Source organism: Hipposideros armiger, unplaced genomic scaffold (genome assembly GCF_001890085.2).
Source record: "Hipposideros armiger isolate ML-2016 unplaced genomic scaffold, ASM189008v1 scaffold_375, whole genome shotgun sequence".
Taxonomy (NCBI): Eukaryota; Metazoa; Chordata; class Mammalia; order Chiroptera; family Hipposideridae; genus Hipposideros; species Hipposideros armiger.
In genome coordinates this window covers 344588-368866 of record NW_017731725.1, presented here as the reverse complement: position 1 = coordinate 368866, position 24279 = coordinate 344588, and the positions used below count along the sequence as shown (strand labels likewise).

Genomic DNA, 24279 nt, shown 5'->3' with positions numbered 1-24279 from the left:
TATATATATATATATATATATATATATATATATGCCTTTAATAGCCCTGGCACTTTTCTAGACACTGAGATAAAAAGCAAACAAATGATAGAAAAAATCCTGTACTCAAACAAATCCAATTCTAGTAGGAAGAGGTAAAATAAATAAATAATTAAGTGATAATGGTTAGATAGTGATAACTGCTATGAAGGACAAAAAAATAAAAGGTTAACTGGATAGAAGAAAACAGTGTTATTCTTATATAATGTGGATAGGTCTGTAGGAGGAACTCACATTTGAGAACTGACTAAACAAAATGAGCAAGAAAACAATGCTGATATCTGAGGAAAGTGATTCGCACCCTGATGGAACAGCAAGATGTCAAATAGGGGAGCAGGGGGAAATGTAGTAGAGAGGGAGCCAAGAACCAGGCTGTATAGATTTACCAGGCCAAAGTAAGGAGAATCTATTACATTCAAAGCATTACAAGAAGCCATGGAGGATTTTGATATTGGGAGCAAACTTAACTGTTTCATATTTTAAAATGATCACTCTGGGTACTGGATGAAGACTCTAACATTAATGTAACAAGAATGGAAGATACAAACAAGTTCAGATGTTATAGTTCTGTAAAGAGGTGATGTGGCTTTGACTAGGGTGACTGTAATGCAGGTTGTGAGAAGAGATTGAATTAAAATATATATTTGAAGATGCAGTCAATGGTATTTTCTGATGAACTTCATGGTCATAATGTCTGAAGAAAGACGCAATAATAACTCCATAGTTTTTGCCTGAGAAACTATGTGAACACTGATGCCATTCATTGAGGTGGAAACTACTGGTGGTAGAGCATGGTGGGGATAAACCCTCAGTACTGCAAGGTCAAATTGACATGTCCGTGGACATCCAAGTGGAAATGTTAGGTAGTTTTTCTGAGTATATGAGTTGAGAGTTTAGGGGAGAGGCCAGGAATCATGAAACAATTTGGTAATTATTGGTATATGTATGGTATTTAAGCAAACAAAAGCTTGGATGAAACCACCTAATCAACACATATATCTAGAGAAAAGAGAAAAAGAAGAAAGTTTTGAACAGTTGCATGATCCACTAAAGGAAAAAAAGAGAAAACAAGAAATTAGTGATGTGCAAACATGGAATACAACTTAGAAAGTGTTTAATTATAGGGAATGAGTAAAATGTTATTGATGGTAGTTCTAAGGTGAGAAAAGAAAATTCACTTTTTAATTTGGCAATGTGGGGGTAATTCGTAACCTCCAACAAGAAAAATTTCATTTTACTTTTGGGATTAAAAGCATGATTGAGAATGGGTTTGAAAGAGGATGGGAAATGAGGAAATGGATATTCAAGATACATATACTGGGGGAGCCAAAAAATGTATGTGCATTACTTGTATTTATCTTTTGTTATTAGTATATATTGAGCATTACAATTTTAGTATAGTTTTTTTTCCTTTTTTAAAGTGGTATACATTTTTTTGGCACCCTCTGTATGTATGTGTGCATATGTGTGTGTGTGTGTGTGTGTGTATCAAATATGTATATATCTATATATCAGATTTGATTATTCTGTTTAAAAAAGAGAAAAGGGAAATGGTATTATAAAACATATAAAAGAAGAGTTTAAAAAATTAGAAAGAAATTGTTAATATTTAAATGCTGGTAGTTGGTAGTAGTAATACAGTATGGAGAGAAGAATTTATGTTGCAGAAAATAATGACAGGATGAATAGCCTTTAATAATAGGTAATAAAGGACAATATCAACTCACCATCAGAAGGGTTAACCACACACAGGGACATAGAGAAACATAAAAACACAGCATATAAGTGCAGATCCGTAGAAATTAGTAGTTGTTAGTAGGGAGATTAAAAAAAAAAGTTATCTTCTGAGCTTTCATTTGTTCAGGAATATAAGAAACAAAGGCATAAGATGAAATTTTAATAGAGGAAGGATTGAGGGGAATTTAAAAAAAGAAGAGAGGGCCGGCCGAGTGGCGCGATGGTTAAGAACTGGCTTGGGATGCCAGAAGGCCCCGGTTCGGATCCCACATATGAGGGCCAGTGACACTGCCCTCCACAGCTAAGATGCTGAACAACAGCTCAACCTGGAGCTGGGCTGCCATGAGTTGCTGGTGACGGCGTAGGCTGCAGCCCCTGTGGCAGTGGCTTGCCATGGGTTACCGTGTGTAGCCAGCAGCCGGCGTGAGCGGCCAGCAGCCGCAGTGAGCGGCCGTCCAGAAGCCAGCGACTGATCTGCCTCACCCGGGAAGAGCGCAATGATGGTGCCAACTTGGGCCGGTGAAGCAACAGCCTCCACAACTAGACTGAAGAACAAAACGACAGCAACTTGTCTGTTCCCCTTCCCCCAATTCCCCAGCACTGTTCCCATACCCCCAATTCCCCAATAAAAAAAATAAATAAATAAAATAAAAATAAAAAAGGAAGACAGAGTTAGAAATAATAGCCTAAGATATTGGGAAATTTAATGAATTCGAGTAAAGTAGCATTGTCAGATATCACCAAGGGCTTCCTTGAGGCCTGTTGTCAAAAAAGAAAGGTAAGGACACCCACTGTGTGTGAGTGAGCATGTGAGTGAGTGTGTGTGTGTGTTCATATACATGTGGCTTTTTTCTTTTCCTTTCTTGTTCAACGACCATGTGAGTGAAAAATATATGGAAAGTTGGAATAAACATCAGAGTTGGGGGTTCTAAAGTGAATATTATGGAAACAGAGAGGGATAGGATAACAGAAGTAAGGGAGTGATTATGAGTTTTAGAATTTAGGTTAGAAAAGAGGGAAATAAGGATTTGCGGGGAGATTGCGAAAGAGACAAAAACAGTGGTCTGAAAGTGGCATTAATGAGCCAGAATCCTTGAGGGGCTTGCGCGTTTCCACCTCACCTCTTCAGCTATGGTCATGCCAACCATTCCTCCATTTCCCTGTCTCTTTCCTCCTGGGTCTTCCGTCCTCTTTTTCCATTACTTTGCCCTGTGTAGAGACTACACTGATCTGTTTATTCCCCTAAGGGTCCATGAACACACAACTACTTTGTGTTATAAAGTATACACATCTTTGTATTAAGAGTTTTGAAGTACTAATTTAAAGTAGAGCAGAAAACATACATTGAATTATACATATTGTTCTATGAGTTTGTTAGGTGTTTCTAACAATCAGAATGATCTAACTAACCCTTAGGTCCTTGTTCACCAAAATCTTATCAAATATGACTTTCCCCATGCATTCCTAGCCCCAGCTCCATTCTCTCTCCCTGCCCCTTTCTTGGAAAATGAAAGGGAAAAGGGCTGCCAATAATGACATTTCAGATTTCTCCAACAAAATAGCTGGTGTTCATGCATCACTCACACAAAGTGACAAAATCACCAGTCAAGCATTCTCACTCACTCAGTTTTCAGTTGGAGTTTTAGTGCTTCTCTCTTAGATGGTAATTGATATTTAAAAATGTCTGATATTAAAGAAACACCTCTAAATAAAGAGATACATGAAAAAAGAAAACACACAAGGATGTAAAAAGGAATTTGGAGTAGATTAAGACAATGCAAGGAATAAAACATATAAAACATCCTATAAATATTATTATAAAAAGAATTTTTATCAACGAAAATTACAAATGCACTAACATATATTAAAAAAGAAAAAAGGTTTTGGAAATTAAAACATGAGAGTTAAGTGTCCTTTAAAAATATAAAAAAAAACATTGGAAAAAGGTATAAGTAAATCTTTATCAAAATAAGCAAAATAAAAATAAACTGAAATGATTACAATAATACTAACAGTGACTTTTTCACTAATATAATTTTTCATATAACCATTTTAGGAGGAAGTAGTGAGGAAAAGTGTATATGTGTTGGTGAAAGGAGATGGTGATAACAGAGCTAAATCTTTATTTTCCATAGAAAAAAATTACTTAGATAATGTTCAAAATAGAAAAAAAAAAGAAAGACAGAAATAGTTGTATAACTGTGCTATTTAGAAACATGGAGATAAATACCAGAAAAAATATTTAAGAGTATTGAAAAAAGTTGTTTCTTAGGAGCAGGTTTGTTACATGTTCTATATTTGCCTTGGAATATTATCCCCAACTCTTCCCTGTTTTATTCAGGCAAATCAGACCTTTTCCAGTGTTATTGCCAGTGTAATATGTTGCATATCTAAATGTTGTTATAGAATCATGATTAAGAAGTAAAAGAAAAGTGTAATCACTGATAAGCACAGGGCTCACATTTCACATAGTTGTGGAAATGAAAGCAGGTTGAGGAATCTGTGAATCTTCAAAACCTGTTAAACTAGATTAGTCTTTATGCAATGTCTGTTTTGTGTCCTAATACAACAGACTGCTAAACTGACAACTATAGATCAAATTTTTAGGTGTTTCTCCTACTGAATTTGTGATGTGATAATTTTTTTCTATACAATGTTTATATATATATATATATATATATATATATATATATATATATATATATACACTATGAAAGTCCTAATAGCACCTGGAAATATCAAAGCTCCTTTATTGGTCTAGCCTCTTATCTTAATGGTCTAGTTACATAAAAATGTAAAATCTGTTATTAGGGAAATATTCTCATCGTTTTAGGTAATTAAGGGTAATTTTGCTTCTTCATGTCTCTGTGTCTCTATCTACCTTTGTATTTTTACAAATAGGTATGTGTATACCAGTATATAATTGGCATCTCAGTCTTAAACCAAAATAATTTTCCCATGTCCTTTCATGACTACTCTGTTTAAATTCACTTCCCTACTCCTAACTTTACCCTGCCTCCCTATAATCACTTCTTCACATAATTTTTTCTCATGACAATATCGTCTGTTATATACCATATAAAACTGTGATATCAGATACACACATACCTATATTAGGGAGAGAATAAGTAGAAATGAGTTACTTTTCTATGGTGATAGCTTTCTAGTACAACTATGAGAACTGAATTCTCTGACCATTCCAGGGAGAAGTTAGCAAATTGCCAATCTCTGTCTGATACACCTGGTCGGAGATGATGGCTAAGTCAGCTCAGAATTGACTAACTACATCTACAGAGGCACTTCAGTTACTCTAATTACCGCACAGCAAGTTCACCTGAGGGCTCATACTAGACCATAAAACTACGTGTGAAAACCGCTCTTTACAACGGCATGAGAACAGGGGTTTTGTAACATTCCAATAAATCATTTTGAAATTAAGAAGAAAACTCTTTTCTTTCAATATGAGAAGCCTACAATAGTGTTAACCTAAAACCAAGCATAATTTGCTGAGTTCAAACTTCAAATTTCCCTTGGAAAATAGGCCGACAAATTCAGATTTAGAGATTGAGAGGAAGCCCACGGAATCCTTAATCCTTACACTGCCTTTCTGTTAATCAATTACACAGTATGTGCTCCCCAAATGCCTTTTTATGAGAGCATCATCCCAAAGCCTTTTGACTTGTCTTTCTCTTTCTATTATTGAAACTCTCCAGCCCATCCTCTACACAAGTCAGTCATTTAATAAGAATATAAACTTTTAAAAAATACTTTTTATCTCACTCCAAGCTACTGCCCACTTCTTGTTACCTTATTAAAGTAAAAAACAAAACCAAACCTTCTTTTAATCAATTATTTGTATTCACTCTCAGAAACTTAATTTTCTTAACATACTCTCTTAAATTCACTTCAAACACACTTTTGCACCCTCCAATCCAGCACAAGTGCTTCCTTGACAATGCAACCAATAATAATTGCATTGCTACTTTAATGGTTAACACTTAGCCTTTATTTTCTTTGACAGAATAATAACATTTGACACTGTTGATCACTCCCCTCCCCATGAAATAATTGATGTGGCTTTCAGAAGTCTAATCACCCTTGTTTTGCCTCCCGTATCACTGACTGCTCTTTTCAATTTCCTTTGCTTGTTCTTCTTTCTCTCTTGGACTCTTAAATATTGCAGTGTCCCTGGACTCAGTCCTTGGTACTCTTCTCTATTCTATCTACATTGACCCCTTTGTGGTTCTACCCAGTATTATAGCTGTATGTCAAAAAACTCTCAAATTTATCTTTCCATTGCAGACTATCTCATACAGCCAACTGTGGACTCAACCTCTCCACTGGAGTGTCTAGTTGGCAACTCCTTCTTAAATTTTGAAACAATGGTAACAAGTTTTGAAATAATACATACCCTGAATGGAAAATAAAGAGGTTGTAATAAAAAAAAAAGAACATGCTAATCCTTCAAACTTTAAGATGAATTTACAGTACCAGAACAACATGTTACTTTTTTTTTTTTTTTTTTAAGCTGAGCCATCATGCTACCTGTTGGCANATCAATGATTCAGCTTTGCTTCATCTAATTTACTTTTGATTCTCTCTAACATATTCTTTATTTCAGTTACATATTCTTTATTTTTATTTATTTTTATTTTTATTTTAGCTGAGCCATCCTGCTACGTGTTGGCAGCTCAGCGGTTGCTCAGCTCGGGCTGGACTCGAACCGCTGTTGCTCAGAGCTCAAACTCTTGAGCGAGCTCTTAACCAACTGAGCCACTCGGCCGGCCCTCCAGAACAACATGTTATATCAAATAATTTAACAAAATGTGTTTCTCAGTCACATTGAGCTCAGTGTACCATTTCTTATTTTAACAATCTTAGCAGCAGTAGCAGCAGCAAAACAACAGCATTGTGAATGGCAATGCTAGTTGAGTATCTATAGTCCCAATAAGAAATGTCAATAATTTGGATGATGGGCAATATGAAATTTAGAAAGAACACTCTCTTATAGCCAAAATATAATGTTTCTTATTTATACAGAAAATCTGTAGATATTGGTTATTATTTTTATTTTTTTAAGTTAAGAGACTTTTATAAGACTTTTACACATGTAACAATTTTTATCACAGTAACTTTCTCTGAAGCTATCAGGATTCCTCATGAGAGATACCTGCATATTTTTTGCTCAGGTCACTTAATTTTCTTTTGCCTTTTGATCACTTATTCACCAGAAATACTTCTAGTACTTTATCAGTTTTGCTTTGCAATCTCATTTCTATTTGTCTAATGTTTTTCAATCCTGTGAGTGTAGAATCCAATATTAGATTCACTTAAACAGTTTCCTTTAAAAAAGAAACCCTTAAGATTCCAGTGGTACAGAATTCAAAAACATTAATAAATTGAGATTTGAGAATTGAATGCATTCTGGCTGGATCCACATAATTAATATTGTTATGTCAAAACAATACAGATTTTTATTAAATGTAATTTCTATGAAGAAGTTTAGAGGGCTAATGCTTTTCAACTTTTTAAATTTTCTTGATGACTTTTGCCTCTATATTTGGGTAGAATTTTTTCTGTGGAATAATTTATAAGACAGCTAACTTCAAATCCTATTTTTCTGCTGGAACTTTAAATTCACAAGGGCTCCTTGATTGGTTTCTAGTATTTAAGTGTATTTTAAAGGAGCTAAACTTATTATATTTTTTAAAATGACATTTGTGTAATAAATATAATAGTATTATTTCTCCAAGATTATTCATACACCAATACTTCTTACCTGTAGTATATCCATAAAAACATCCTTTTGTAAAACTTCAATTCAAAAAAACATAATAATGTAAAATATCTTGAAATATAATCTACATATTTCTTAGTCTTCAGCAACTTGTAGATTAAAAAACATTTTTTTGTTTTTATTCATTTCTTTTACAAGAGACAAAAAGAAATCTCTTTGACCTTTCTGTCCTTATTTGCATTTCACAGGTGATTTCATGTTTTAGAGCATAGACATGAGGTTGCCATTTATCTATAGACAGGAACATCTTGATATAGACAGGGAAGATAGAGGTTTACCTGTATAACCAGGAGCACAGAGGCAGTTGTATCCACCAGCTCTGTTGATACAATTTTCTCCATCTATACAAGGTGAGATTTCACATTCATTCATATCCAGGTCACAGAGAGATCCATGATACCCAGGTTTGCAATTACATACAAATCTAGAAAAAAGTAAGAAAACAAGAAATAACATGTAACAACAAAGGGCATTTCATTATATACATAATTCTAATGTATATATCAAATTTCAGATTATTGACTTAATTTAAATAAATGGTAATATTTCTATTTCAGTTTTTTTTTCTTGAAAGAAATACAATTCATTTTTGTTGGTTCTTAACTTTGAGAGTTCCCCAAAGAAAATTCTAAAGTGTCTACATGGAGAGCAAGTGAAGACTAAAGAGGCAAACAACTGCAGATTGGTCGGTGGCATGCTTAATAAACAAGGAACTTAGATACAAGGCTTGTCTTGGGCAGCTGCATGATGAGTAGATCTCCACACCCACTAGCCAGAACCTTAAGAGTTTATACAGAGGCCTTAATGGGGTTCAGTCACATGTACAATACAGATAGTCTCAATAATACCTTCCTCTTTCAAGGCCATTTCTCAATCCTTGAGGTGATTCCTAGTGTGGGAACAGTGGGTGGTACGTACATTATAAGGTCAGGGGCGGGGGTAAGAAGCCTCAGAATGCCTGGGTTTAGAACCCAGGTCAACTGTTCAGTAACATCCTCTTGATAAACGCAACAACATTTTAGATATATTTCCCGTAAAATACTATTTTTGTTAGAAAACTTTTAAAAATGAATGTTTGGGTAAATAATTAATAGATAGAACTTTGAGAAACAGTATTGAGCTTATTTCTGTAACTGCACTCATGTTATTATATAATATATAATGCTATTATATATATTTATTATATATAATTATTATAAAATAATAAAAGTTTGTTATATAAACTTTTAACTCCATTCTATGTTGAAAATAGAAGATTATTCTGTCCATGGATTGAATGATATTTTTATCTAAAAAGCATCATTTTTTTATTGGCAGATGTGAAGAAATCCGAAGTAATTCAATAATTAGATGCCAAGTTCAAAGTGTCATGCACTTACTAGAGGGATTGACTCTCAAAAGCCACGCCGTTTAAAATGATTTCCAGGAACTTCATCTGAACCCCCTTTCAATGTACAACTGTCCTCCCTTTATCTTATACATTGGCCTCTGATGATTGAGTTGCTGTGTTCAGGTTTGTCCTCTGGAGTTGTATTTGGAAGTGTTTCTTTGCTCCAATGAGGATTTCTTGTTATTGATTCAGACCCTGTCTCAGCTGGCCATTGATTTCTCTCTACTCTAATCTGTGGCAGCTATATATAACTATATGTGAGGGTGACTGGTTAGCTCAGTTTGTTAAAGTGTGGTTCTGATAACACCAAGGTTGCTGGTTTGATCCCCCCATGGGCCACTCTGAACTGCACCCTTCCTAAAAAAAGAGTCAACTATGCCATTGTAGCATGGAAGCAATGTGTAACCAATAACCATGACTGTTCCCCAATAAAAATTTTAAAATAGTAAAAAAAAAAAATAATAATAATAATAGCTATATGTGACAGAATTGCCCTGAATTTATTTTCAATCTATTCCTGGATATCGGGCTGAACATGTCTTTGTTTCAACATCTAGTTAGTCTGTATCTACCTGTCAGAAGATAGAAGATCAATTGTCCTGAGACAGAATTGTGGCTCGTTTTAGTTATGTACATGTAACATAACATCAGTAAAAGCAATGACCAAATCATTGATGATAAAACTAATAAAATACATTAAGAAGAAAAACATAATTTAATCTTTCTTAACTTAACTTCTATATTCATAGAAAAATATTAATGAAAACATGAAACTAATTTCCACAGATAAAACTAAACTGAGAGAAAAGTACACTTAGCAAAACAAGTTCTACATAGTTGGGATTTCCCCCCCCCCTCTTGTAGAAGTCTAAATAAAAAGGCTTTACCAAGTTTTCTTGTAATGCTTTTTGAGACAGATTTTTAGGCTGCTTTTCCAAAGGAACTCTTCCTAATTAACTTCAGTTTCAACATCATTGTAATTAAAATGAAAACCACCACCAGAAATCTAACATGCCCATGCTCCTCTTTTATTCATTCGCCACATTGGTTGAGTGCCAGGCTAGTCTGGTGCCCAGATTCAAGTGTAAATAAGGCTTGGGCTTGCATTAACAGTCTCATAGAGAAGTTAGGAACACGGACATGCAACCATTACAGTAAATATATGCCAGCAGAGAAAAGTGTGAAGCCCTATAAAAACAGAGCTAACAGCTACGAAAGGTGACAGAAAAGGCTTACTGGTGAGTCATAAAGAAAGCAGAATCTTTGTATCAGTTGGACAGAGGCATTAAAATTGCATGTGCAGCATCATGCTGGTAGAAGAGAGAAATGCATTTCTCAAGAGCTCTCCATGTGGCTAGGAAATCGACCATAATCACTTTTTTTTTTTTAGGGTGATGTTAATCCAATTACTATGACTCCTTGAATTTGTGTTCAAATAGCGAATCTTTTCTCCATGTCCACTAACTGACTAATATTTTTCAATTTTGTGCAAGATAACATAATGAGTCTTTTAAATGCCTTGCTAAAATCAAGATCTGCTTGTTAATGATACATTCTTGGGGTTGCTATTGTGTGTTCTCAGTGAATCGATGATGGTTTCAACGGATCAGAGCGGGTAGGAGTTGGGCACAGTGTTCTCAGATGTGGCGGTAAGAGTATGTCTAAGATGAGGTGTTTTTTTTTTATAGTGATACATTTGAAAATGTATCACTAGGAAATATATAAGACGATGACTGATCTGAATTTATACATATGTTGCATGTACTTAGGACAATTCAATCATATTTTCAGAAGTTGCCAAATCTACTTTCTAGCCTGGAATGCAGAATATTAGAAATTATTTGGGGACATCTTTCTTCTTGATATATTTAGAATAAGGATCCTTCATTTTCTCATTCTATTCTAAGTAACAATTTATTCATTAAATGTACAGAATTCTCCTTCCCTATCTCCCTGTCCCCCATCTCTCCCTCTCTCTCTCTCCCTCTCCCTCTCTCTCTCTCTCACTTCCCAGGCCCCACCTCCTCACTCCCCTTCTCAAATAGGAGAGGCAAGTGTAGTGCTCTGCATTCCCAATTTGTTCTTTGCACATGGCCCTTCAAACCCTTAAAAAGTGAAACTGCATAGGATGTGTCTGAAAAGAGCCTCACCAGATCTCCCCTCCTACTGGTCTCTGGTAAAAGCACACAATCCCTGCAGCTTTGATATATTTTTCCTTCTCTTATTACCTGCTGAGGGCCCCATTCCTACTTTATACACACCACATCTACTTAAGTTAAGGGAAAAAACAAAAATGAACCTTGATTTTTTTTATTAATGTCATAAGTGACCCGGTTAATTTTATAATAATTGGTGCATTACATACTAAAAGTCTCTAAAACATTTCTTGCATTGATGAAATCCTATTTTAACTTTTGAAACACAAATATGCATATATTAAAAAGATCCTGTCTCAAAGGAACAATTAAGACTGAAATATATAATTTTGATAAAATGGAAATTTCTAATTTAAATGCAAGGTTTTTATTTTTTAAAAATAGTGGAATTAAAATTAAATAGGTTGTCAAGGTATTAAACATTTTTTGCTCAAGTTTCTTTTAACTTGATAGTGATCTAAAATTTTCCAGGTATGTTTTCAAATTAATATTTCAATCAGTAAAATGCATTTGAGTGGGTGATTTCTGAAGAAAATTCGATACATTAAAATAAAGAAGAGTAATTCTAATTTACACAAAATGATATTGTGTAATGAAAAGAGATGGAAAAATGAAAGATAATCAGAGTCTTAAAGCCCTAAAATGAGCCCCTGTTTTACATTATTTTAAAATATTATTTTCATGTTATTTCAGATGAGAAAGGAATTCAAAAGTAGACAAATTATTTTTATGCATCTAGAAAGCTGAGCAATTTTAAAATATAACCATTATATTGATTAAATCATATTACAAGATCTAAGATAGATTTTTTTAATGAAAGTTTTTATTTAAAAATACATTTGTAATATTGACTTGATATGTATTTCTTTCAATAGATTATTTTATACAAACCAACAATCAAAAGCCAAAAATAAAACTATACAGTCATTTATAAATTTTTATTAGAACTACTTAGATTGTTATATTAATTCAAATTTTGAGAGAATTTATAATACATTTAATGCAATTTATATCACTTTCTTGTATATGATAACTGCATTGCTGTACCATATTTCTTTATAATTAATGATTAATTTGTTAATCAGAACATGAACAATCTATTTTACATTTGCAATATGGATAAAAATTCTTACTAAAATTTTATAAACAAGTTAGTTAAATAAATCCTTTAGATAATATATTTTAATTTTTAGCCAGTTATAAAATATGACATAAAACTTATTATCTGTTCCATAATTTTAATTTTTTAACAAATACAGTCATATATATATATATATTTTTTTTTTTCTAATTGGGGAATTGGGGGATGGGAACAGCACTGGGGAATTGGGGGAAAGGGAACAGACAGTTGCTGTCCTTTTGTTCTTCAGCCTAGTTGTGGAGGACGTTGCTTTACTGGCCTAAGTTGGCACCATCATTGTGCTCTTCCTAGGTGAGGCAGATCAGTCGCCGGCTTCTGGACAGCCACTCACTGCAGCTGCTGGCCACTCATGCTGGCTGCTGGCTATACACGGAAGCCCATGGCAACCCACTGCAGCAGGGGCTGCAGCCCACACCATTGTTAGCGACTCAAGGCAGCCCAGCTCCAGGTTGAGCTGTTGTTCAGCATCTTAGCTGTAGAGGACAGTGTCACTGGCCCTCATATATGGGATCCGAACCGGGGCCCTCTGGCATCCCAAGCCAGCTCTTAACCAACGTGCTACTCAGCTGGCCCACAAATACAGTCATATTTAAGTGTACAATATAAATAATGAAGAGCATTACAATCTTTTTAAAATATGCACATAGAAAAAACTATCAAATTTAATAGTAATCTAAGATGACATTGTATATGCTAGTACCTGCATAGTTTATTTTGTTTGTTTCAATTTATCTAGCATCTTTAAGATGCTATACTTTAAAATGTTGTATATCCTGTGTACCTCAAGCAATAAGGACAAAAAAAGTAAACCAACTCTTTTCCATACAATATATTTGCTGCAGAGGATGATTATCTTTAAAATAGTCTTTGTATGTCATTATTATAATTGTACTTTGTATGGATGTGTATTTAATTTCTTACAATGGTGTAATGACAAAATGTTCAAAAGAATAAATTTGAATTAATAACTGGTTTCTAGGCAAACAATATAGAAAAATGTACAGATTTTTGCCTTTCAGTCAAATTCACATTAACCAATCATTTTCAATGTTGTAACAGTAAAAAACTGCTAAACTCATGAACATCAAAAACTGATTGGTCATAATATCCTTATTGATAATGATTTGGTTATGATAATATGAGCCAAGCATTTGATTTTGTTTTTTTCTTTTCTTCTATACTCTTTGAATGGACCAGTGTCTTTATTGTAATTGTTCTGGTAAATTCTCTATTTAGCTATAAATTTTTAGTACATCAATAATATTGTCAGTGATCTAAGTGAATTGATGACTGTGCTTAAAAATACATTAGTTCCATTGGATGACATATATTATCAAGGGTCAGAAGATGTGAATTCCCATGTCCAGTTTTACAATGGCTTTGTAAATTAACTGGGGCTGTGATCCACACACTGTCATATATCAAGGAGTTCATTTTTAAATGATGTCATTAGGATTAATTATTAATTATTTCAGTCCTAAGTTTCAAAAACAAAAGAGTGAATGAAATAAATTAAAAACATGGATGTAATCATAAAGTATATTATGTAATAATTACTGTTTTTAATATTATTCTTGCTTGCATGTCTTTAATTTAGTTTGTACTAAATATACATCAGTTGGTTTTAAATGAGTTGGTAGATGTTTCTAAGATTTTTAGTGGATAATAACAATGAAATTTCAGAAAAAAACAATTCCTTTTGCAAATGCAAGAAAAAGAAAATACCTAGGACTATACTAAACAGTGTGAAGGACCTGTACACTGAAAACTACAAGACATTATTAAAGAAATTGAAGAAGACACAAACAAATGGAAAGCTAGTCCATGTTCATGGATTGGAACAATGAATACAATTAAAATGGCCATATTACCCAAAGCAATATATAGATTTAATGCAATACCATCAAAATCTCAATGGCATTTTTTAAAGGAATAGAAAAATAAAACCAACCCCAAAAACCACAAAACAAACAAACAAAAAACCTATTAGATCTATGGAATCACAAAAGATCCAGAATAGCCAAAGTGATCCTAAGAAGAAAGTACAAGGCTGAAGTTATCATACTTCCTGACTTCAAATTATACTACAAAGCAACAATAGTCAAAACAGCATGGCACTAGTAGAAAAACAGACACACACCAATGGAAAAGATTTGAGAACCCATATATCAACCCACATATAGATGGATAGATAATTTTCAACAAATGAACCAAAAATGTACAATGGACAAAAGAAAGACTCTTCAATAAATGGTGCTGGGAAAATTGGAAAGCCAAATACAAAAGAACAAATTAGACTCCTGTCTGTCACTGTGTACCGAAATTAACTCAAAATGGATCAAAGACCTAAATATAAGACCTGAAACAATAAATTGCATGGAAGAAAATGTAGGTACAATTATTGGCTTCAAGTTCAGGATTTTATGAATTTGGCCTCAGAGACAAGGGATGTAAAAGCAAAAATAAGTGAATGGGACTATATCAAACTAAAAATCTACTGCAGAGTTAATAAAACAAAGAGGCAACCAACCAAACGGGAGAAGATACTTGCAAACAGCACCTCCATTAAGGGACTAATATCCAAAATATATAAAGAACTCATACAACTGAACAACAGTAAAATAAACAATCCAATAAAAAACAGTCAGAGGACCTGAACAGACACTTCTCCTATGACATACAAATGGCCAACAGATATGTAAAAAGATTCTCAACTTCAGTATATATTAGGGAAATGTAAATCAAAACCACAATGAGGTACCACTTCACACCTGTTTTTATGGCTATTATCAACAAGATAAGTAATAACAAATGTTGGAGAGGCTGTGGAGAAAAAAAAACCTTATACCCTGCTGGTGGGAATGTAAATTGGTACAGCCGCTATGGAAGACAGTGAGGGGATTTCTCCAAAAAGTTAAGAATGGAAGTACCATACAACCCAGCAATCCTTCTTCTGGGTATCTACCTAAAAAAATCTGAAAACATTTATCCTCAAAAATTTATGTACCCCTATGTTCATTGCAACATTATTCACAGTGGCTGAGACCTGGAAACAACCAAAGTGTCTTTTGATAGATGTTTGTATAAAGATGTTGTACATACATTCAATGAAGTATTACTCGGCTATTAGAAAAGATGAAATAGTGAATTTGTGACAACATGGATAATCTTGAGATTATTATGCCAGGTGAAATAAGTCAGACAGAAAAAGTCAAGAATCATAGGATTTCACTCATATGTGGGATATAGCATTAAAAGCAACAAATGAATAAGCAAAACTCATAGTCACAGAAAACAGTTTAGTAGTTACCAGAGGGTAAGAGAGGAGGAGTAGGTAGAAAAGAGCAAAGGGGTCAAATACATGGTGATGGAAGGAGAACTTATGGGTGGTGAACACACAGTGTAATATATAGATGTATATATTATAGTGTAATATATAGAATATATACAATTGTACACTTGAAACCTATATAATTTTATTAACCAATGTCACCCCAATAACTTTAATTCAAATAATTAATAAATAAAAATATATTCTTGCAACACAGATGGAATATAAAATTGTGATTACTCATTTTTCAGCTGTTCGTCAATTTTTTTTTTTGCTTTTTAAACATTTAAATGCATTGGAAATGGCTTTTATTATAACAATTTAAACAAAGTAATTTTCTGAGGATAGAATAATCAATGCCTATATACTCTTTATCCATATTAACACATCTCAATATTTTACAAGCTGCTGAAGAATTTTTAAGAAAAATGTAAAACATGGATATATTTGAAACCTCTTTTTATACATTCAGAATAATTCTTCTCCATTTATTTCTATAGAAAACAAATCACTATTCTTAGGATGGTATGCATTCTTCAAAATATGTTTTAATACATCATTATATGTTATTAGTGGCCCTCAAATTAAATAATTAGATATAAATCTAACAGTGGGAGCAGTTCATAATGCTATGGAAATGTTTGAATGAATCTAGTATGCATAAGCAAATCAGTTACCACTTAATTTCTAACCTCATAGAATATAGGAGGCATTCCAATCTCCTAGGAAGAAACTCCATCCACTCAGGAGGGCACTCCATTCACCAACCTTAAGAACAGGCTTGGCGAGGGGACACAAAGCCTTGATGAGCTCTGTGGTGATTGTCCTTGATAGCTAGAGATAACAATGTGGGAAGCTGTGGTAAAACTGAATTCCCTAATGTGAATTAGAATAATGAGATCCAAGAATAGATCAAGGCTGTTGGATATACTTGCCTATCAGATAGAAAATTAGCAAATAACCACATAAATCAGAGAAACAGAATGGTGATTGATGGATTGATTCACAGACACCCTTGGCAGTGGCTAATCAGTGATGGGTTACTAGAAATTAAATATATGGACAATCTGCTATTGTGCTACATATATATATATATATATATATATATATATATACACACACACACACACACACACACACACACATATATATATATATATATATATATATATATATATATATATATATATAATATAAGTCTGCAGGACAGAAACATAATTTAATTGTCTTTGTAAAAATTCTTAGGCTCTTATACAATTTCAAAATTAAGCTATGTCATAGGCTCAGTCGCTGAACTGAAGGATAGGAAGCCCCTCTGAAGTGAAATCTTTCAATACAGTCACAGGTATTACATGTTACCTTCCTGAAGCCTCCTTAGGGGGCTCTGAGGCCATTTACCAGTATGACTGTTCACTGATAAAAGAAAGATATGCAGACCTTTTAGGAGTTATTGGATACTGGCTCTGAACTCATGCTTATCTTTGAAAAAAAAATGCTTCATCAGTAGGAATGTAAGATTACTTAAGTCTGGTAAGTGGATCACAAATTCATTTTTTGTTTTTTTGGTTATTTTTTCCCCATAGTCCCTAAATGTATAGCGAAATCAATATACTTAGTAATAGAATTTCCACATTGGAATAGGAGCTATTATGGAGGAAAGCCTAATTGGAAGATTTTGAACTGTCCTTTCATATGCATAAAGATTTTAAATTGAAGAAAATTCTGTATTCCTATGGAACTTATAGTAATTAGTGTCCCCTTAAAAGGCTTGAGAGTTGCAGGGTTGGATATTCAAAACATGTCCTCATTTACTTCACCAGACTAGATAGTGCAAAAGCTACATAAAATGAGACAAATAATAGAAATTTAGAGAAAAATTAAGCAGATTGTGATATAAATTTCAACAGCATTTATGTTGGACTTCTATTAAGACGAATAAACATAGCGCTGGGCACCTAGAGAGCAACTGTGACCCAGCAAATGAATTTTTTTTACCCTAATCAATGAATGCCCAAGTGAATCTGTTTAACTGTTTTTCTAAAGATCTTTTAAAAGACATACAAATAAAGGAATATCAATTCTTCTCAAATTGACCTACAAATTTAACAGAATTTCAAACAAAATTCTACATGGTCTTTGTTTGTTTGCTTGCTTGGATATAGGGATTCATGCAGAACTTACTTAATTGTAACAGAAAAATATTTGTCAAATACAATTAAAGCTTCCTGAAGAAGGTTAAAGATATGACATATCTTGTCCTTGCAGTACTGAAATTTTTCAATGGCAAGTAATTAAGATTTATGGCCTAGAATATGGATGACTAACTGAACTAAAAAAACAGAATAAAGACAGAGAAATAGCCATATTTATATATGGGAACTTGGTCTGCGACCAAGAAGGCATTGTATATCAGGCAAATCAAAGAATAAAAGATTAACCTGATTCAATGTATGTAGCAGGAAAACTGGTTATTCACACAGAAAAAATAAACTTAGGATCCTACCTAATACTACACTCACAAATATTCTAGTTAAATTAAGTTTTAAATATGAAGGACAGAACTTTAATTATCTTAAAAGGAAATGTAAGAAACATCTTTTTACTCTAAGGTAAATATTTTTAAACAAGATACAAAAAAGCAAACCATATACAAATGTATTGATTAATTCAACTACATTAAAATCATTGGATTGTTGGGAAAGTCATGACGTATTTTTGCAACGAAAAACATAGAAACAATTCATCATGACTTTTCCAACAACCCAATAGTTTTAGTACTCAAAACTTTTCATAAAGGAGGTAAATATCAAGCCACAACTAGTAGAAGATATTTTCAGTAATATAACTAACAAAAGTATTAATAAGTAGAATATATAAAGTCTTACAAATTCATAAGAGGGGAACATTAATAGACAGATGCCATAAATAGGCATTTCTAGAAAGGAAGAAAATGAGTATCTTGAAATGTATGAAAAAATACTGAACCTCATCATTATGATGGAAATACAGAGAAAAGCCACCAGGAGATATAATTTTACACATGAGAGATAAGCACAAATGGAATATTCTGACAAAATAGAAATATTTATTCACTTCTGGTGAGTGTGAATATTCCAAATGAAATTAAAAAACAAAAAACATGACACAGTAAATGTAAAAATGTCTACTTAATTTTTCAACTATTCTATTTCTAGGTATGAACACTAGAGTAACACTAGTACTTGTATATTTGGAGAAACATTTGAAATCTTTAATAGTGTTATTATTTCAAAGAACAAAGAGACAAATGACCCCAAAATCCATGCCAGGAGAATGATAAATAAATACTGGCAGATATTTAAATGGCATATTCTACAATTATTAAAAATGAGCAGCAGATGCATGCATTAACAGATGATGCATAAATGTCCTATTCCATGAGACATATTCTTTCAGAAGACTAAACACAATATTATTTTAGTTATATTAATGTGGAAATTAAAGTGTTTTGTTCAGGCACACATACAGTTAATCTTACATATTAAGGGCAAGGTGGTACACATACATCTAGGATATCCAATACAATTGGATAGGAGAGTTAAGGACTATTTGGAGACAAGCTCATGGGCATTGGTAATATCTGCTTCTTAAGTTGAATAATGAGTACATATATGGTCACTTTATTATTTGTTAGATTTCACATGCAAAATAATTGATTCAGTAAAATACAGCTTCTAACCTGATTGTCAGATCCACACAGATTCCATTATTTTTGCAAGGTTTAGAGGAACACTCAGTTTCAATTTCACATGGAGGTTTAGAAAACCTGGGAATGCAAACACACCTTTTAAACAAGAAATTTAATAACTCCATTGATGTAAATGAATAAAGTCCAAATTTCACATAATTATATCACAGCAAATTGTTAATAAGAAATATTCAATTTCATCAATTGAAATTACAATCATGCATACATTTAGATATATCTAGATGCATAAACATATATATATATATATATATATATATATATCCATATGTATATGCACATATATACATATAGGTTTTCTCTACCTGAACTTGTTTACTCCAGCTTCACAGTCACCATAAATCTGACAGGAAAGGGAGAGCACTCATTCATGTTAATTTCACAGTGTTCCCCTTCGAATCCTGCAAAGAGAGATGAGATGGGTTTGGATGAGCAATCCTTACTTCAGAGAGTGAAAATCAGAATCAGTGATAAAGAGAGTCTGAAGGATTTGCTCATAATAGAAGTTAAGAAAAAAAGAAAAGGAAAAAGATACAAAACATCTCACTTCTGGCTTTTCATATAACTCTATTTCACATAATGTATAAATAAAATTATGCTAGTTTCTAATTAATGAGTTCAAATAAAAGAATCAAGGGAGGAACAGTTTTCTAAATCCCCTGGGAAAGTAGAGTTGCTGCTAATGTTGTTGTTGTTTTAAGGTGTTTAAATGTTTGAACAAGAATTGATAGGATCCAAAAAGTAAATGAATTAATGTGATGACCAATCTTAAAGTAAAATTGAGCTTCAATGATCAAATTTTTTCTAGGCAGTTAGCAGATGAGACAAATTATATAATTGCTTTTTATATTCAACTGATTCAAAGAAAACAAATTATTTTGATTCACAGCTACATAATCGGTCATCCATTTAAACACATGCCAGTTACATTAAAAAATAAAACAAAGAACATGAAAGAAAATTATGCAGACTGGTAACAGAGGCAGCTATAATTATTTCAAAACATTTGTGTCAGAAAAAATCAGCATGATTATCACCTTTTTAAGTACATTAAATATTTTAATATTTATGATGACCATTTAAACAATTATTCCCATGGTTATATATTAACCAGGTATAATAAAATATATACTTATACTCATTTTTTTCTTGCTATCATTTTTTTCTATACTAGTTAGAAAATATAAGAAACACGAATTTTCTTTCTCTTACTTTTTTAGTGATATAACTAAGCCCCAAATAATTGCAGTGACATTACATATGTCAACATGTACTCATATTTTTTGTTACTCTAAGAACACTGTACTTATTATTGGCATATACATACACTGGGATTGGAACTGAGAAGCATCTGAAAGACAGGGTGGTCTAGCTACCCATGAATGGCCGGCCATCTTCCTCCCATAGTACCTTCTCATATAGTTTTTCCTCCTGTTTCTACCTGCAAACATCTTTTCCTGATTGAAGTTTCAAATTATTCATAATATTGGCATGCAGATGATACAGCACAGCTCCTTTGGTGTTGGCTTTTATGTCATGACCTTTCATCTTCAGCACCTACTACTCAGTGGAAATCCTTTCCCTATTTCCTCACTAAGATGCCCCTGAGAGAACACAGGACTGACCTACTTTATCTTTTCCCATCACACTATGCTGAAACCAATTGCCATTGTCTGTGGTGTCTACCATTAGGTCAAGTGCCCTCTTCCAGTTGGAGTTCGGAAAGTTGCTATTCTATCTTGTAAAATATTCTATCTTGTAAAATATCTCTCTTTAGCAGGAGATAACATGGACACCTGCTAAAAATTACTGAACCCAAAAGAAAATGAGTGTGAAAATGAATAAAGTACAGATACAAGTAGGAAACAAATAGCAAGATGGTTTATTTAAAGATATATATATATATATATATATATCAATAATTACATTAAATATTTTATAAAAATTATTTAAAAATTCAATTAAAAGATAGAAATAGACTAAAGAACAGAACCAACTACATTATATCTAAAATAAATTCACTTGAAATATAGAGACAACTATAGGTTAAAAGTAGAAAGATGGAAGAAAGATGTACCATCAAATACTAATCATAAGAAACCTGGAGGCCTAGGTAGCTGGTACAGCAGGTAGTCTTCAGAAAAAGCATCATTATTTTGTCCTATTTTCGTCCTACTCAATTATCAAAGTTTTCAAGTTAAACTCTGAAATTGCATGCTTAGAATTTCTTCTATGCACTAGATGTTATATCCTCAGCATCGAAAACAAAATTAAAATGAGTTATTTCCAAGTTAATATTGTTCTCCTAATTTTAGTGAGCAAGTTATTATTCCAACATATTTTACTATTCATCAATCACTATTGGTGTTATGTACACATTAAAAATGTCATAGTACAGTTATAAATGACATAATAAGCTTCTTCTTTAAATATTTGGTTGAAGTTAATTTTTTTTTACAAGTGAAAGATTTAGAGAACTGGATTTATTCCACCATTCCTACTTTTAGTTATGACCAGCTTTCTCTGGGAGGCAGGGCATTTTGACTCTAAGATATTTCTTAGAAATATTCTTTTGAGGCACTGACGCTCAGGGACATAGGCTAGCTAGACAAGTGCCAGTGTGCCTCCCTGAGTGCAGGTAGGCAGATGAATCAGAAGTACATTCAGGGCCTGGGAACTCAGACATCTCACAGGATAGACTTATTTTCTGTGATTTTGCCTTATTCATTTAGTTTGACATTTCTGAGATGGGAGCTTTGTTACCAACTCGCAACATATGTCACTGGCCTAAGGAAACAAGATTGCTGAATGTAGTAGACACTGGGAGAAAAAATACAGTGGACATGTATTGCATTTAAAAGAGGACAAAGGTTCACTGAGAAAGCTTCTGTTTTAAGGATTTAAAGGAGGGAAATATATACTTAGTCGCAAACTAAATTTTCCATAGTCCTCGGTGTTAGCAGTTGAGATTTATTCCTGTAAAAGATATTTGTTTTGAATATATTCAGCGACAGCTAAAAGTCTGTTAAAACTGAAAGAACTGTGGATTAATTCTATGCTGTTCTCCTGTCATTTACCCCCACGCAGAACTGCTCAGCTGACTGTTTTATTAAGTGTGATAGAATACTTTATACACAAGTAATGAGATATTCTCAAACGGATGCTCTTGTGATCCTTTTCTTATAGTATCTTACCTGTGCATTGTTATAGCAAATGCAGGTGACTGGCTAATAAATGATATTTTTTTCACTTTCCCACTCCCTGCAAACATCATAAAATAAGTTACTAAACTTACTGCTGAAGTTTAGCAGCTAAATCAATGTAGATTACAATTTTTTAAAGTCATTATCATTTATTTTACTTCTATCAAATGCAGCCTATTTATACTTGATTCTCTAAAAGGGATGGCATAGAACAAAGTACACTAACAATAGTTAGGTTTTCATAGAACCTTTTAAGAAAACATTTTATCATTCAGGGCTATACCTTGACAACTCTCACATTAGAAGTAATATCAGAGTAATTAGAGATAAAAGTAAATAGGGAAAACTTAGAGTATATTGCTCATATAGTCAAACAACATAGGATCAAAACCATACATTTTAAAATAAAAACCAAAAATATTTAAAATGAACTATTTTTAAAAGCATTAAGGCATTATTTTTATTTCTTCTTAATTAAAAAAATAATTTCCCTAGATTTTAAAACTTTATGAAAAAATAAAAAAAAATTCTTCACATCATAAAAATTTATAAATTTTGTTTTCTTTTCGTTTTAAAACAATACAATATAAATGTTAGTGTTTCTTACAAAATAACTGATATTACAAAATAGTTGCAAAGCTAATTTTGAAAACTTTGGGGGTTCAAAAAACTACTGTGGGGGTTTTATATCTCACTTCTACCAGCCAAGATGTGCTTGTGTGGTTTGCTGACTGTTTTGAGCTAAGGACTATTAAGTTTAAGGCTCAAGAGAAACTTCTGCCCCTCCCTTTAGCTACCTAGAAGTACTTAAATTAGGGGCCTTGCCCATAATAAGAGATTATCAGCAGTAGTCTCTATGGCAAGGAAAACGTCTATTAAGTATCTGCTCTTCTCATTCTTCAAAGACACTTTGAAGCTCCCAAGGTAACCTACTTGATCCCTAGCTCAGGATATCTTATATACCCATGTTCCTTTTCTGTCTCCAAACCACATGCATGTGGTTGTCTGTGGGGTTTCCATATTTTAAGTTTGTACTCATTAAATTTGGTTATTTTCTCTTGCTAATCTGTCTCGGGGCCATTTGGTTATTAGACCTGCCAGAAAAGCCTTGAGGGTAAAGGAATGTTTCTTCCTCCTCCACATCATGAAATATGCAAAGATAGAATTAATATTTCCAATAATCCCTAAAAAGATTTTTAACATTAATTGTAAGTAAACTTTTTTAAAAATGGGTGTACGAGGTCCGACAAGTTTGCAAACTCATCCTAGAAAAAGTGCTACATACCTCATTGCTGAACATCGCTATGGTCACCTTCGAAGTACTCCCCTTGGGAAGCTATCCACCAATGCCGGTGCCTAGTCCACCCTTTAAAGCAATTTTGGAACTCTTTTTCTGAGTAGGGAGAGTGTCCCAATACAGTTATTTGTTTACTGGCTAAAAACTCCCTCACAGACAGATAGTGCCCTGTGAGCTGGTGCATTGTCTTGATGTAAGTCATGAACTGATGTCAAAAAGTTCAGGTCTCCTAAGTTTTTCATGCAGCCTTTTCAGCACTTCCAAATAGTAAACTTGGTTAACTGTTTGTCCAGCTGGTACAAATTCATAATGAATAATCCCTCTGATATCAAAAAAAGGTTAGCAACATCCTTGCAACAAGTTTGCGAACTTATTTGTCTGGCCTCGTAAAATTCAATATTTTTAAATGTAATAAACATTTGACATGTTTTAAAGTTAACTGG

The 24279-nt window shown here is 33.0% G+C and overlaps 1 protein-coding gene across 1 annotated transcript in view; it reads right to left on the bottom strand.

Moving 5' to 3' along the window:
* LOC109393324 (protein eyes shut homolog) overlaps positions 1-24279 on the bottom strand; it is a 1090347-nt gene that overhangs the window by 936103 nt on the left and 129965 nt on the right. Inside the window, 4 exon segments of the mRNA XM_019662404.1 lie at positions 7852-7997; positions 19310-19414; positions 19642-19696; positions 19699-19737. Coding sequence (XP_019517949.1) covers positions 7852-7997; positions 19310-19414; positions 19642-19696; positions 19699-19737 — 345 coding nt within the window.